The 17,303-nt window shown below is 33.5% G+C and overlaps 2 protein-coding genes across 3 annotated transcripts; both read right to left on the bottom strand.

Annotated features, from left to right (window-relative positions):
• Positions 1–789: 789 nt before the first annotated feature.
• On the bottom strand, positions 790–2,848 carry LOC17881710 (1-aminocyclopropane-1-carboxylate synthase 6). Its single transcript, XM_006287528.2, has 4 exons — positions 2,584–2,848; positions 2,344–2,475; positions 2,088–2,248; positions 790–1,997 (listed from the first exon to the last, which is right to left on the bottom strand). Exons 1-4 carry the CDS (start codon positions 2,761–2,763, stop codon positions 983–985), a joined length of 1,488 nt encoding a protein of 495 aa, XP_006287590.1. The 5' UTR covers positions 2,764–2,848; the 3' UTR covers positions 790–982.
• Positions 2,849–8,008: 5,160 nt separating this feature from the next.
• LOC17881307 lies at positions 8,009–13,455 on the bottom strand. 2 transcript variants are annotated; one of them, XM_006286831.2, is made up of 9 exons: positions 13,249–13,455; positions 10,606–13,158; positions 10,416–10,519; positions 10,242–10,311; positions 9,323–10,126; positions 9,002–9,204; positions 8,800–8,923; positions 8,484–8,690; positions 8,009–8,376 (listed from the first exon to the last, which is right to left on the bottom strand). In XM_006286831.2, the coding sequence occupies exons 1-9, from the start codon at positions 13,405–13,407 to the stop codon at positions 8,233–8,235; spliced, it is 4,368 nt and encodes a 1,455-aa protein (XP_006286893.1). In that variant the 5' UTR covers positions 13,408–13,455; the 3' UTR covers positions 8,009–8,232. The 2 variants fall into 2 exon arrangements, with proteins under 2 accessions (XP_006286893.1, XP_023636201.1); XM_023780433.1 differs by having other exon boundaries at positions 10,606–13,455.
• Positions 13,456–17,303: the final 3,848 nt, after the last annotated feature.

Genomic DNA, 17,303 nt, shown 5'->3' with positions numbered 1-17,303 from the left:
AAATGATTTTTTTATAAGAAGAAGCAATGAAAATGGTTAAACTTTAATCAAACTTGGGAGTTGAGTTAGAAATTGATAAAATCCAACTAAAAACTTAAGTTGCTTGATTAATATCTTAAGTTATTCGTAATGTGGCCCATCCATCACCACCTATACGTGTTTATAGAATCGAAACTAAAAGCTAAAAAGAAGAGTTTCATATCAAAACTCAAGAATATAGTTATTTTAGAATCAAAACCAAAAACTAAGGAAGAGCTTCACATTCAAACTCGTGAATCGAGCTTACTTTGAGCTTTAATTTTATAATCAATTAAGTGATGTATCATGTTTTATCGAAAAATAAATAGATGAAAGGGCTTTTAAAGTTTTGTGTAAAAAAAAATATAAATTACGATCTTGATTTTATGGCAGATTGGATTAAAAGTGGCATTTCTTAAAAGAAATTATACTGTTTATGACAGAGAATACAATTTTCTCTTTTTATTATATATATTTGGACAATCTTTGGATAGACTATAGACAACAGTATAATTTTTGGATAGACTAAATTATTTTCCAATTTAACAATCCATAAGATGTGTTTTAAACAAAAATTCCACAATGGACCGGTCAATTTACCGGTTTTGTCATGTGAGAATCCCGGTTATGCTGGTTAAATCGGCATTTGATTTGATTACCAACTTTTTACCGGTTTTGTCATGTAAGAATCCCGGTTATGCTGGTTGAGTCAACGTTTGATTTGATTAAAAACTTAGGCACTAGAGTCGGTATTGACCAGTGTGACAACAGTTGCAAATTCTGATTTCTCATTAACATTATTCAATTGGTTAAAATTACACAGAGAGAGATAACATAATAAAACAATTCAACTTTGATAGTCGTAGGCTATACATTAAATTAGACAAATGTCACAATCAATGTTAAAAGAATTTGATCTTTCAACTTTACGACTGGTCTCTAGTCAAAAACATGAACGGTCTTCTTAAGTCTGTGCACGGACTAGCGGAGAAGGCGGCACAGGTGAATGAGGCGAGAAGAAGCCATCGTCGAACCGTCTTTTATCGTTGAAGCTTAACCTCAGGTTACTCTGCCAGCACTTCTTCTTCTTCTTAGCCATCATAGTTGTTGAAGCCATTGGTTTAGTCTCTTCCTCTAGTTGGCTAGTGAACACTCTTATCCTCTCTAGAGCTGTCTCCATCGTCTTGTGGTCCATGTTGGCAAAACATACTCTGAACCATCCTGGTTCGTGGCAATGGAACGAACCGCCTGGAGATACGTTTAGCTTCACCTGGTGGATGATCACACGCCATAGTTCGGTTTCCGAATCAAATGTAGCTGTCTTCAAGAGGTTTCTTAAGTCCATCCATAGGAACAAACCAGCTTCGGCCTTTAACCAGCCGATGCCTAAACCATCTAAGCCCGTGGTTAACTCGGCGTGCCTTGCAGCTAACCGTAGTTTGCTCTCGCGGATGAACTCGTCCACAAAGTCTTCATCGGATAACATTTTGGCGATTAAATGCTGCGTTTGGGACGAAACAAGACCAAAACTCGACATTTTCCTTGCGATTTGAACCACCCGGTCATTGTAAGAGTATACTATACCAACTCTAAAACCAGGCAGCCCCATATCTTTGGATAGACTATAGACAATATGAATCAAATCGCGGTTACAATCCTCGATCTCCTCGATCACTTCCGCAACACTTATAAACTCAGACTGACCAAATGTAGTTGCAGCATAGATCTCATCCGCAATAAGATGAATCTTTTTCTCATTAGTGAACTTAACAAGAGACTTCAAACACTCCCTGTCTAACGTAGTACCAAGCGGATTCGAAGGATTCGTCATAAGTAAACCTTTAACCGGAATATTCGACTCCCGGGCCTTTTCATATGCAGCTTCCAAGGCTTCCACAGTGATCTTAAACCCATCAGAGCTATGACAAGTAACAGGTACAAGATTCACTCCTGTTCTCCATCTCAAATCTCTATCAAACCTGAAACCAAACCAAACCAAATTTAGATAACCAAATCAAACTAAGTACTAATGTGACACAACTCAATGAACCAAGATCTTTGAAACAAACCCTGGATAATAAGGAGTTGGTACTAAGAAACCATCACCAGGATTAGCTAAACAGAAAGCAACTGTCTCATGTGCTCCGGTTGCTCCGCCGCTCATAACAATCCGGTCAGGATCAAACTTAACTCTGTTATTTCTTGTCTTCTCCATAAATTTAGCTACAGCCTGAAAGAAGTAAAACAATAAAGTTAGAATCTTTAGAAACCAAACAAAGCAAAAGTTATGAAATTGGCTGAGTTCAAACAACAAAGATTACTTACTTGTCTGAATTCAGGTAAGCCATGATAATCCTGGAAGATTGCAATGTCGCTGAATCCATTCAAACCTTGTTCTGTACAAATCGAAGCTTCTGGATGTTTCAAAACCCATTTACGCATCACATCACCACAAAGCTACACAATTTAAGCAATAAAGTTAGGTTTTTTTTTTAATCTTTCAAGGTTACAGAAACAGAGAAGAACAGAACAAAAATAAAGTTTGGATTTTTATTTCGAAATTACCTGATTCTCAGCGAGACCCATTTGGATAACTCCGTCAGGTCTATCAATTGGGTGAAATGGGTTCTCTTCATAAGCTTTCCAACCATCGAAGTACGACGAGTTCTCGCCGTGGCCGTCACCGGAGGCGATTCTAGACAATAGGTTAAGATTTTGCTTCTTCTCTGTTACAAAAGATACCATATTTTTTTTTGTTTTTTCTTTTGGGTTCTGTTGTGTTAGAGATTTAGGAGTTATTGTTTTTGATGTGTCTGGGATGGGAAGTGAGATTGTGTGATATATATAGAGAATTTGATTTCAGGTGTGTACATACCGAGTGAGTAGCGTTGTACTGGATATACAACGAAGGTTCCATGAAAGAACTTAAATTTTCAAAATGGTCCTTTATGTTTCATATAGTTTTCGTTTGACTCCTTTGAAGTTGGAACCAAATTTGTGAATAGTGGTCCATTCACTCCATTGTGGAGGAGATTGGAACGAAATTGTGGTTGGGGGGACCTGTGACCATATAAATAAGTCCAATTTCAATATTTGGAAATGAGATATCAATTTGAATACAATAATAGAAATGTTATGTTAAAAAATATATATATATATTTATATATGTTAAAAAAATATTGGTCAATTATCAGAAATGTATGCTAAAATTTTACTATATTAGATGGTAAAAAAAAGGAACTGGAAACAAATATATTTTGTTGACTAATGGTACAACATGCATTTCTACTTGATGAATAATAAAATCAAGCTCCAACAAACACACAACATTCTGATATACTCCTTAATATTATTATTTTGTAAACAAAATCTAATAAAAAAATAGTTTTCTATCCGTTTTAAGTCTTAGAACGTGTGGTCATAAAAATTTATTTCAAGGGGGACCAAATATATAAATTTTCAAATATAATTTCATTGAAGACAAAGAATCCTATATTTATTTCCATATATTAGATTTTTTTTAAAAAAAATAGTATGCTTACAAATAAATAAAATATAATGTAGTCTATTATTTTGGTTTTATGTAGAAATCAAATATTATATCAATTGGGTCATCTTCATATCGTCATGTATGACTCATGATGAGGACTAGAAAAAGAACCATATAAAAATTAAGATTTTTCCCTATATTACCGATTTTGCTACTTAGAGCAACATTATTATTGGAAGCATCTTAGAATTGAAAATGAGTATCTTAGCACAATGTTTTGTATTTTATATAAGATACAAAACACTATGCTGAGATACCTGTTTTCAATTCTAAGATGTTTCCAATAATGATGGTCTTAACACATTTTTTGGGTAGAATTAGCGATAACACTTAAAGATTAAAGAATTACGCTTAAAACATCATATCGTAAGAGAAAAATACTTTATAAAAAAAGAAATACAAGAAAAAACATAATGTCGGCATAAACAAGAATTAAAGGTTTAGAACAGTTGAACTGTGCCCCTTTTAATGGACATTAATATATGCAAATTATATGGAAGCTTAATGAGTCATTGGAGAAGGTTGTGATCTCCACCTTCTTGTTAATAATGCACTAATGCACTCATCATAAACACGTATTGATATTTCAACTCCATTCACTTGTTTTTTTCTCCTCTTCACATGATTCTTTAATGATGTTTTCGTTAAACTAATGATGTGTATCACTTGACAGCTTAGGAAAAGCTAATATGAAAAGTGTATAAAAACACAAAATTCCATTTTTGTTTCTACAATTTTAGAATGCCTTTATGAGTAATGCGAATATTATATGGCTCAAATCCTTTATTAGAAAAACTAGAATCATCAGTGATTACAATAGTAGTGGCAGACATTGGACCACACCACATGAAATGTCGTCAATGGAAAATAAATGCAATTTTGGCAGCCTCCAAGACCAGTAACATTCCACAATTGATTTTTCGAGTCAAGAAGATGATCTTTTGAAGCCTTCACTTTGATCTTTGAGACTTTGACCAAACAAATCTTTCACGACTTCTTTTTTTTTTTTTTTCTTCTTCTGCATTCATTTCTTCGTTCTGCCTCTTTTCAAACAAGAAATTAGTAGTATTAATAGAAATTAATACAAGATTTTAAGCGAATAGAGAAGATGACTAATGATATATGAACAGTTTAAAAAAAATCAGATGAAATAAACAATACAACTAATTTTTATATTATTGTCTTTAATATCGTTTTTATCCAATAATTTTTTTGCCTAATACAATTAAAAAATGATTGTTATTCTAATAATACTCTTGATTCTTTTGAAATTATTATAATTTTCTACATTTATGCATGTAAATACTTTCTAATATCAATATATATTTGTCGAGAAAATAATAATTTAACCGATTATTTTTGTAAATACATAAAATAAAAATAATTAAGTCTAGGTTCCACTTATTTGCTTAATTTGACACCAAAGTAAATGATAATAAGTTTATGATATTGTCAAGCAGTCAACGGGTTTTAAGTTGACATAGTAACAAATCAACAAGCATGTGGGTCAAAACAACGACCTTACCTTATGTCTAATCTTGTTTTACCTTTATTGCTAAAACAGCCTAAACTCATCTCATTCTTTTTATTTGAGACATATATTTTCATTTGAGTTTGACGATGTCTTCATTTGCACAGTAGTCATCGTGACTTGTATTGAAAAAAAAAAAAAAAGAATTTGGCTTCTGTAGTTGGTGTCATAGTTTTCTCAAGAATTGAAATGTTTGTAATACAATTTTTTCAAACGTTTTTATGTATAATTACATTATCAAATAAAAATAAATGTTTGTAATGTTCGTAATAGTCAGCCATGCAAATTAAACAATGAGAGCATTCAAATTCTAGCCTTGAGAGTCATATGACTTATTGAACAAACACTAAGTTAGATATTTGATTATTTGATGCATGTGATGGACTTTTGCATATTAACACGTACTTATAGGATGATACGTATATTTAATGGCACAACAACGAGATTATATATTTGATCCAATGACTGAATTCTAAAGCTAACAAACTTTGAAAAACTCTACTATTAATTAAATTTTGAAATGAGATTAAATTTTTCCTTGTCTCCACGTGAGTTTATAAGAAGCGCATGTTATGGACCAGAACATTTGGAAAATAATATGTTCAAATCACATATAATATATACTTGGTAATTTTGAGAGAAAAGATCAAGTTTTGTGCAACTTCTACAGATTTATCAAGAATTGGTATGGATGTATATATATATATATATATATATATCTCGTGAGCCGATTTAGGAATTCCTTATGTATATATATATATATATATATATATATATATATATATATAGTTACAATTGAGGTTTTACAGGGTTTTATAATCATTTTTTATTGTTTTCCATAGAATTGAGCTTTTGTTTTATATAAATTTTTATTAAACATATGTATGTCCAAGCATATTGTTTATATGTTAGTAAATCAACATATTCGGTAATATTTATATGATTTGATCATAGTTTCGAATTTTCTTTTAAAACTTTGTTTCTACAGAAATCGATCGAGTTTAATTTCAATATCATATCGAGAATTTTTTATTTTATTTTGTATCTTATTTTCATAAGAAAATAAATGAATAAAGGGTTTCTTGATATGATATTTGATACACTATGGCTTAATGCTACTCAAATTTACTTGACAATAATTTTAGGATTATATTATTTCCATAACTAATTTTATGATTTCCTAATATTTATCTAACTAATTTAATAGAATATATTAAAAAACAATTATCATTCTTCTTTCACTTTTATTTGATCTTATTTTCAATTTATAATATTATACTAAATATGAAAAATGTTTAAAATTAAAATAGCGAAGTTGGGAAATAATATATTTTTAATGGACATTAAGATATACAGTAAAACCTCTATAAATTAATAATGTTGGGACCAAGATATTTTATTAATTTATAGTGATATTAATTTATTTATAAATTAATATTTATTATTTTATAGTGTAAATTAATAATTATTAATTTATAGTGATATTTTAATTTTTTCAAATTTTTTAAAAGTACGAATTGACACATTTTTACAAAACCAAGTCTAATCTTATAGATATTATAAATTATACAGTAGTTTGAAAATGAATATTATATTTAGAAAAAGAGAAATTTGACTATAAACTATAAATATTATAGATAAATTCACTTATACAAATTATATACATAAATTTAATTGTATATTACTAACCTCAATTGTTATATTTCAACATCCTATATAAAACATGAATATGATGCATATTTAAAAATTGAAAACATAAAGAAAATTTGATTATTTTTATGACTTGTGATGGTATATATCACAAGATTATTGTTTAAAAATATACTAAGATAAAATTATTTATTGAGGTGAACTCTGGGAGAAAATTGATTTTTACAAAAACTAAAAACATATATTAATATATCTACCATATATATATATAGTGATTATTAATTTATGATATTATTGGGACTATATTTTACATATAAATTTCAAAAAAATTATTATCTTATTATCTTATCAAATTTGGTCAATTTTTACACTGTCCCGACTTGGGACCAGCAAAATTTATTAATTTATAGTGTTTATTAATTTATAGAGTATTAATTTATAGAGGTTTTACTGTATATAATTTCCAACATTGTGTTCTTCATTTTTATCTGACCAGCGTTACAAATTATCTGATTGACTTATGTAGAGAGACTGAAATGTATATATTTTTTAGTGGAAGTTAAACTTCTTTTAAAAGGAGAATATGCAAAAGAATTTGCCTGATTCGTCTTGTCGACCAAACACACCGAATTTGACATGAGATTTTATCACATTTATCATATGTTTTGATGATAAATTAAAATCATTAAACTTAAGTAATCATACATATTCAAATGCCGTCAAATTGGGAAACATTCAATATATCGGAAAAAAGTTCTTCAAGTGTTTCAAAAGTTTATAGATCTTCAAAGTTATTCATATCAATCAACCTATTTTCTTATATCAACCCAAAAAAATGCCACGTTGTTGTTACTCATGCAAATATTTGATGAATTAGAGAAATATTATTGCAAAGTCAAAATTTTATTAGAGTTTCTACTTTCAGACTCATTTGTATGTGTAAAACACAGTTTGATGTCAATTCAGATTTATAAAATTTTTTTTTTTATAAAAAGCACAATTTGATAAATTGTCATTTTTATACTGCGTAGTCTTTATATTCTCATTTATTTTTGTCACCAGGTGATATATAAATATTCTACTCTTTTTTTAAGAAAAAGTTTGCGTGGTATTATTATTACAGACGAAAAGCTTTCAGACCAAACAGCTGAAGCATCAAAACGTTGTCGACTTCGATTCTCTAACCCTGAAAAAGCAAATATCATCTGTCGTTTTTTCAGAAATCTTTCAGTTGCTTTTTGTCTGAATACATATTTGTATAATTGAATAATTTTCTCGTGTATATTTAAATTTATGTATATTTTTTACAAATACAAATACGAAAAGTCATTCTTGTTCTCAGACACACAAAAAAGAGACGTTCACGTTCTTAGGATAGCATCCTGAGAACATAGAACATGGACTCAACATGAACATGAGTCCTCTGAAACAAAACCCGAACAAAACTGAGGAACACGGATTAAGATTTTCCTGACATTGGCTGTTACAATAGGCAAGTGCCCAACTCAACATTGTGTCTTGTTAGAACTACTTTGCGTTCACTTGCCCATTCTAGGCGGTAAGAGAGGTCAATATGGTGAACAAGCTGCTTTAGCCGCTCTGCGTGGCTTACGTTCTTTGAGGTTTCCTGTTTTGGGTCACACCGAGAAGATTAAGTATTGGTACATTAACGCCACATATATAAAGGGCTTTGTTGAGTTCTAAGAATAAGATAATGGTAAAACAATTAAGTACCTGAAGAAGAAGTTCTTGTTCGTCGCTTGTGATACTTGAGATCACACTTGTCCGAGAAGAGTTTGATGAAAATCCCTCCCATGGATGGATAAATATCAGTTTTGTGCATTGAACTGGTGTCAGGCTTCGGCTTAGTTTTTCCCACCAAACTGATCCTAGTGACCACCATCTGACCATCAAACCGTTTTCTGAGAACGCAACCAATCCCTACAATTTCAAAGAAATGTTTATTCGTAAGGATCTAAGTCTCTTCTTCAGGAACTTGTTGACTTGAAAGTTTAGTGCAGAAGATACAATCTCTTTAGAAAACTATTACCTCTCCATCTGGTGAAAAGCTGAGAGCTGATATAGCTGTTGTTACCGCAGATTCTGAAGATCCTCTCAGCAAATTTGGGAGACCTGGAGGTCCACTTGCATCCAAAACCCTTATTTTTGTCATACTGCAGTGCAAATTAAATAAACCACTAAGAAACTGAGATAAAGGTAGAACGAAAACACAAAGCAAGTAAGGTTTGTACCTTTGCATGTCATATATGCGGATACAGGTATTGTTGATCTCTGTGATAGCATCGCCAATTGCTAACCTTGTTGATGAATCGTTTAGGATTACCATTGGAAATACACGCACAACTTCTCTCAATGTAGCCATTGAGGTTTGCAGGCAAGTTTTACGCATGACAGTGTTGTTTGGGTCCATCGTTTGAAGAACAAAATTGACTACCTGCAAGATTTTTCCCAACTGTGTTACAAATCTCGTTACGGACATATATCAGACAAAATGTCTTGTCTATTAAAATCTCAACTATCCTCACTGAAATGTAAAAATAGATGCGACAAACCTTCTCAAGATGCAGCACCAGATTCCTCGGAGCAGCACGGATTACTCTGATGAGAGTTCTGAGAGATACTATATGAACAGGTGAATCAGAAGCGGTGGACCATATTTGGCTCTCTATTATGCTAAGAAATCCAAGGACATCCGCCATGGCTAAACTTGGAAGAAGAACTTCGACCAGAGTCTCCTTTATAGATGATGGTACCGCTTGATGTGCACCAACTGAGGAACTGACACACTCTATCTGGAAAAATATGTCTGAAACTATCCGGGGAATATCAGGTCCGATCCATGTTTTCCATGTAGTCTCCATTCCTTCTGAGAGAAGCTCCGCAGCAGTCGAACTGTATTTCTCACTCATGGCCATAACCAGATTCAACAATTTGTGGACGACTAGCATGGCTAGACCAGGTTTTACTAGGCTAGGGTACCAGATTGATAAGGCAGCCGCAACAATAATGTGAGCAGCCATTGCGTCCTGACTTGTTCCCCCAACGCAAGAAATCCAGTCTTGCATTTCAAAAGATTCAAGCCAGGAGAGTAGGTCTGCCTCCTCAGCCTGAGAAAGTCGTTGAGCTTGATGGATAAGCTCAGGCTCCAGACTGTTTGTGGGATGTTCTTCCCCTGTGCTAAGACTTTTAGGTTCCTTCAGACTGATTCCAGACAGGGATCTCACCAACTTGGCATGTTCAGATGCGTGATCACTGCATAATGGAAGAGGTATTGCCAAAGAAGCAGTGTGGTGGAATAAAGACCGAGCAGCCATACGAACTTGTTCGCTGTTATCTTGCCAGAAAGTAACCAAAAGCTACAATAAAAACAAGGAAAATGGAGGACAAAATTAGCTGTTTGCAACTATTTAGATATTCTATAATATCATCGCAAGCAACATAATATTTGGAGCAGAGAGCCAAAGAACTCACCTGGAGTAATGGTGGCTTCAAATCTGGAAATTTCTCTGCCAGATTTCGTGTGTAGAATGCTGCCAAGTTACTACAAGGAAAAAAAAAACGACTATAGTTTTGACAAGTGGGAATAAACATGAAAATATAAACCTTTGCAAGAAGAGAGATGGTTGTAAGGATCACATGATGTACCTGCTATATGTGGCAGTGGAATGTGATAAACTAATCATGCACTGAGCAAGTGATACCATCATCACTGACCTCAACGCAGAAAACTCCGACGATGATTTCCAGAGCTGGAATGTTTTAGGAAACCTCAGAGAAAGAAAAATATTGTTGAAATATGTGCAGCTGTGACATCAATAGAGGTCATTAAGAATACCTCAAGTGTTGCATTTAAACCCGGGAATGCTAATGTCAGTGACCCTTTGTCCCCCTGCAAACCAGAGGTTACAGTAAAACTCTCTGGTCTTTTTAGCTTTAGATGTGCTACTAGCATTTGATCAAGTTCAGAATCTATACCCCACAAATGCAGAAAGGATAAACTAAATCGAATTAGATATTCCCCAATTGCCTTGTCCATGTGAACAACTTCTGCAGGGTTTTCTAGAGTCTTCTGGATAGGAGACTTGTCATTTGAAGTCTGCTGAGCAGTTGGCTTATCATTCTTCTCTTCTAGCATCTTATGCATATCAGAATCTTCATGTGTTTGACAAGAAACTGCTAAAGATGACAGATCAAAAATCAGAGTCGATATTCCAGGGAATGGGCAGGTGCATTTGATGGGAGGGTATCTAATGTTTTGGAGAAAAGACGAAGCAATAGAACTCTCTTCTCTAGCCTTTTCCTGTGAAGCACTTGGCTTAGATGTTGATAAAGAGGCTGCCCGCTCATAGTTCTTCAAATAAAATGGTTTACTCTCTTCGTCTACTGGGAAGAGCAAAGAGGAAACTGATGTATTTCCATTCAACACAGTGCCAGAATGAGATTTCTCACTAATGCCTGCACAGAAATGATCAAACATTGAATGTGAAGCGGCCCCATGGAGGACACGTTCTCGAGCACCTGTCTTCACATCCCATATATACAAGACATCAATTGGATCTGATTTTCTCGAAAGGGAACGTAAAAGACATGCAATGTAGCCTCTTGTACCATCCCAAACGACTTTTGAAGGGTAATTTGGGTGCCCAGGAAACATCCTTTCAACCCGCAAAGTCTCAAGAGAAGAAAGAGCAACACATGAATCATCCCCAACAGATAAAAAACAATTGTTCCATGGGCGTTCTGTTCGAGCTGGTGCTAAAATGATCTGGCGCACCGGAGCAACATGATGGTGCATGATCATGACTACATTTCCGTTTTCGAGATCCCAAATCCGGATAGTACAGTCCATACTTCCGGAGATCAAAACATGAGAAGAATTACATCCATTTGCATCCCTAAACATTCGATGCGCTGCTAAGCATAGAACGGATCCTGTGTGTCCCAATAGACGCTGTCTATAGACTAATGGATCAGTGTCTGATCTCGGGGTTGAAGCAGGTGAATCAAGTCCATGAAGAAAATCAAACTTTGCAATTTCTATCTCACCACTAAAGAAACCATAGACAACAGCATATGGGACATACATGTTCTCAGATATAACCATGGACGATGACACACACTGTCCATTGTCACTAACAGAGCTTTGTAGAACCTTTTCAGTACTGCATTGACTTCCTAAATTAATAATACCATTTTCTGCACTAATGGATCCCGTGGTTTCTACACAAGAGCTTGAAATCCAATCAGCAAAATAGGAGCCTTCTCCAAGCAATTTGCGCTGAAGTTCCTTTTCACTACCAGTTCCTAGGCATAATGACCAGACTGTTATATGAGGCCTCCACTGAGAAGTTTGTTCAATATCACAACAAGTAGACTCAACGCGAAGAAGATACTGCCTCAACTGTACAAAACAAAATGTTGATTTCACAGAATGCTTATCAGGGGCAGTAACAATCTCACCGAGGTTTTTATATGTAAAATCTCCATCTATATATGACATAACAAACAGCACAGCAGAACCACTACCATCCCACAGCACAAAAGTTTCAGAAATTTTATCATCTTTATCACCTTCTATAGTTGATGTACCAGAGTAAAGTATCATTGCTTCTTTGAAACGAAAATTCGGAGAACAATTTTCAGACCACCGAGAATTTTCATCGAAAGATATCTCTCCTATTGCCTCCTCATGATTCAACAACCAAAAAACACCCTTGGTCTTCGAGAAAACAGCAACAAGATTCCCTCGTGTTATTACTGATATAGCTATTTCCCCTTCCTTAAACCAGCTTCTTGACACAATAGAGCCTTTACTCGGTTCAGATACATCTTCACCCTTCTCAGAGTTCTCTGACACTAGAACCAACTGCACCCTACCAGACGAATCTGCCATGAGCAATGATTCCTGCTCCTCTAACTGAACCACACCCATGAAATTCAAATGACCAATAGATAAATTCCCATGGAAAACCGTATGAACAATCGTGAGAGTATAAGTATCGACAACCACCACAGTGCATCTCGACAGTTTCCTGTTCTGAAAATCAGTATCTGCTAAAGTCTCATCCCCATCAACGGAATGTGTATCAATATAAGAACACCCAACACATACATATCTAGGTTCTGATGGCAAAGTACACAAAATCGACGGACTACCAACCCAAGGAGGTAACTTTCTTCGTCTCCTACAATGCCCACTACTTCTACTCCATACACACAATACACCATCAGAACAAGCACTAATCATAGCAGAACAGTCAACAAACGGATCCACATTACTACTATCTGATGTAACTCCATTCCCTGAAACTGCAGTAGTAGGATCACAAACAGCAAGATCCACTATTGGTGCAGTATGGCCACACAACATAGCAATTGGTTTAACTTCCTGATGACAAATCAAAACCCTAAATGTTACGAGGAAGAAGAATATGGAATCAGTAGCACGATTCAGCAAAGGGTGAGTGAGAAGAGGTACCGAATTGGAATCAGAAGACGACGAGATGCTCCACCAGATGATTGACCCATCGGATCCACCGGTATAGAGAGTCGGTGGATTGGTAAGAGCGGCTGTGGCGGTGACTCGATGAGATGGAGGCGCTCGAGACCATAGGCAAGCCACGGATCGGCACTTCATCGCTCCCCACGAATCAAAACGATTCAAGCACCAACCGAGTCAGTGAACGAGTCAGGGTGAGAGAATAAGGAAGAGGAGAAACGAAGTGAAACGACGTCGTATTCTAGTGATCTCGGCAAATACAGATAGTTTTTAAAATCGAGGAAAAATACAGTAATTATCTACGTGGCTATAGTCTTTATTAATAGAAAAAATAGCACTATAACCTACTTTTCCAATACTTTATCACACAAAAACCCACTTTTTGCTATAGGTATACTTTCAGCTTACTAAATGACTATTCAATCCTCAAACATCCTTCACCACATTTTCACACTTTTTTACCTTTTCTTTCGTCTCTCATCTCTCTTCCCCTCTCTCACTTTTTATTTTTCTTTCTTTTGTTATTATCATTTTAGGTAGGTTGTTATAATTAAAAATTATATATTTACTTACATGTAATAAATTATGATTATTTTTCTTTACATTTTAAGATGCATATTGATATATATTAGATGAAATATTATATTATATACTATCCATTTATAGTTGAACAATTTTTCATTGATATGTGGATAATCAATTACAATATTATTAGTAGATACTTACTTATGTTTAGTCTTTCATATGAACTCGAAACTACAACAAGAGAACATAAACCCACCCAAATCCTATACCTTAAAACCTAAATCGTATACCCTAGATTATATGGTTTAGGGTTTAGGTTTTTATTTTATTTTATTTAAGTTTCAAGTCCATAGGAAGTTATTGAATCAATATGAGTAATGGACTTCGAGTTGTAAGAAACTAGAATACATAGTGGAGGAATACAATATTATTTCAGTATTAACAATGGTGAAAAATATTATATCCACAAAATTTTGTCTCTTTATTTCAATTTTTCGTGGATATCGTGTAATAGATAAGATTCTTTTGAACATTTATAAAACTTCTTAATTTTGAATAAATTTTAATTTGATAGTTAATTATGAATTATATACCACCTACAAATTCTTTGATGAAATAGTTTTTATATGCTTTTTATACAACTATAATTGAGTATCCACTTATTAATGAACATATTCCAATGTTTTTTCTTTTCACGTTGACCATATATATCCATGTGGTTACTATAACGTGGATATTCTAGGATGTTCATTAAAATGTTTATAGGCTAGGATATATGGTTTTGGTTTTACAGTTAAATTTCATTGAACAAGGTTTAAAGTTTTAGATTCATGTTTTATGTTTAGAGTTTAGTGTTTAAGGTTAGAGTTTTGGGTTTTTCGTTTAGGGTATAAGATTTAGGGTTTAAGATATAGGATTTAGGATTTAGACTCTAAGATTTAAGGTGTAGAGTTTATGGTTTATGACTTATTTATCAAAACACAAATTCTTTGATTAAATAGGTTTTGATATCTTTTTATATGATTAAACCTAGTAAATAGCTATAAACTATAGTGCAACTGACAATCCATGCATCAATGAAAAAATATACAACTACAAATGGATAGTGTATAAAATAAAAATTTATCAAAACAATAGCAATATGCGTCTTAAAATGTAAAGAAAATATAATCATAATATGTTATATAAAAATAAATAGATAAATTTTGATATTAAATACACAAAATGTCACCCTAAAATAAGAACAACAAAAAAGAGTAAAAGGAGGAGAAAGAGAGGACATAAGAAGGGAGAAATCGATTTAAGCAAAATTATTTTATCCATTCGATTTTTTTCTCCAAAACATCTCAGCCGAGGGGTATTATCGTCATAAAAAATGACACCACACCCTAAAACAAGGGAAAAAGTATACCTTCCCTTAAAAGTATGTTTTGTTGTCAAAACTTTTACACAAAGTAGGTTATAGTGTTAATATCTCTTATTAATATTCTTTTTTCTATTGATATACTTAAAATAATATGTAATATATAAATTATTTCTCCTCAGGAAATCTTTTTTCCTTTTTATTTTTTCTATTATTTTTTTCTTATATAAAAAAAAGAATTTCTAATTTTTTTTTTTTTTTTTTTGTCGGCAACTTGATTTCATTTATCAAGCCCAGTGGGCAGATACAGAAAGGCTAAGCCCAATAGAGGATTATAAGCGAAATAACAGTTTAAAACTAAATCATAATTTAAACAAAAGATAATAATAACATGAAATTATGATTTAGCAAGTGACACGTGGAGAGAGACGTGTTTTCTCAAAGCTACGCGTCAAGATCACAAGCACCACCGTCAAATTCGCCGGACACCGCCAATCTCCGATCTGTTGCTGTTTATCAGCCACAAAGCGATGAGAATCCTCTTCCCTTCTGTCGATCTCATATCCAATGTATGCGTACGTCGAGATCTACCGGATCAATCATTTGAAACTGCTTCGAAATTTCTCCGAGAAACACCAATTCCGGGGAAGCTCCACCACCGACCACATCCTATGTAATGATGTAGTCTAAGATCCATGTTCGCTCATCTGCTATGAGCAAAAGGAGAGTGATGAAGATATTACTCCTCGAGCAACTGGAGAAGACGGAGAGAATTCAAAATAAACGGAGAAATCAACGGAAAGAAGTAAAGTTGGAAAGAGATCGAATCTCGCATATAGCGAGAAAGGAAACCGGACTTAGCCGGAGTTTATTAAAACTTGCACAAAGACAAGAGTATACACAATCTGGACATAGCCAGAAACAAAGCCGACCGTAGTCGGAGGACAAAAAACTTTGTCGAAGAGCTTTTCCTCTCTGAAAGGTTTTAGAGAGAGAAGAGAGGAAAGCTCCTAATAGAAGTAATTAGTTTTTTTTTTCTAAAATACATACAATTTTCCTAGGAATAAGAATAAAGACGAAAATAAATTAAGACATAACATTAATATTAAACAAGATTCAAGTGAAGGAAGAGTAAAATCACCAGTAGTGATTAATGAATCCAAACCAAACTGCCAAAAACCTTTGAGAATGATCCATCTAAGAGTTGTACAATCCAAACTTGCTAATTTAGCCCTGATTAAAAGTTGAATCTCCTTGTGAATAATAATAATAACATTATGTGGCTTTTTCTATTATTCCATTACACACACATTATATGTATATCTTTCCATTGTATTGTTTGTCAAATCAGTGAGTTTGGGAATATTTATGGCTTATCGTATGCATGTAAGTTAATATTGAGGTGAACTTATAACACTACCTATTACTTTATTATAGCTAGTGAGCTTAGGTATTTTGTTAATGATACATTCTCTATTTTATCAAATCATATATGTATGGTACGTAGAATGAATTAGGTACGTGTTTGGTCCGAATACTTTTCATATACGTAATAACATTGTTCAAAAAGACGAACGAATCAGGTGTTTTGTCAATAGCAAATCAAACTTTCTCAAGAGTTTTATGTTGTTGTATATATATATAGGATATATAAGAAACATACGAAGCGCAAAATAATAATCTTTTATTAGACTTTATTATGTAATCAACAAAACTAAGGAATATATAAATTCGACCCTTATGAAACAAAATAAAGAAACCTAATAATTATTAAAATCTAGAATGCCGTTAAACCAATCTAGAACGAAACTGAGTAAATTAATCCAAAGAACAGAAAGCAGTAGAGAATACTCCAACGGACAAGACTGTGTGCTACAATACTCACCAAGCTTGAGTCCGAAGAAACCGACGAACAGTGTTAAGATAAAGGAGAAGCGTGCGTACTTAGTCTGTATAGGAGAGTTAATGTTGAAACATGCATATCCCAACGCATACATGGAGTAGACGTAGAGCAAGACATCCACGGATGGGTAATAGAAGGACAATAGATGAATGGGGATCATAGGAACGATGGAATAGAACGTTCGTGCATAAGGCAAAGGAGGCTTATGTTCCTCGCAGATAGGAAGAGCTGTGGTTATCAAAA

Source organism: Capsella rubella, unplaced genomic scaffold (assembly GCF_000375325.1).
Source record: "Capsella rubella cultivar Monte Gargano unplaced genomic scaffold, Caprub1_0 scaffold_6, whole genome shotgun sequence".
Taxonomy (NCBI): Eukaryota; Viridiplantae; Streptophyta; class Magnoliopsida; order Brassicales; family Brassicaceae; genus Capsella; species Capsella rubella.
The sequence above is the reverse complement of the archived record's forward strand: the minus strand, read 5'-3'. Positions and strand labels throughout refer to the sequence as shown.

Excerpts from the sequence above, each read along its gene's own strand:
- LOC17881710 (XM_006287528.2), bottom strand. The coding sequence starts at position 2,763 with ATGGTATCTTTTGTAACAGAGAAGAAGCAAAATCTTAACCTATTGTCT. Across the intron at positions 2,249-2,343 it reads GCTTACCTGAATTCAGACAA|GCTGTAGCTAAATTTATGGA; the intron begins GTAAGTAATCTT and ends TACTTCTTTCAG. Across the intron at positions 1,998-2,087 it reads CCAACTCCTTATTATCCAGG|GTTTGATAGAGATTTGAGAT; the intron begins GTTTGTTTCAAA and ends GTTTGGTTTCAG.
- LOC17881307 (XM_023780433.1), bottom strand. The coding sequence starts at position 13,407 with ATGAAGTGCCGATCCGTGGCTTGCCTATGGTCTCGAGCGCCTCCATCT. Across the intron at positions 9,205-9,322 it reads TGGTGCTGCATCTTGAGAAG|GTAGTCAATTTTGTTCTTCA; the intron begins GTTTGTCGCATC and ends AAAATCTTGCAG. Across the intron at positions 8,924-9,001 it reads CGCATATATGACATGCAAAG|TATGACAAAAATAAGGGTTT; the intron begins GTACAAACCTTA and ends TTTGCACTGCAG.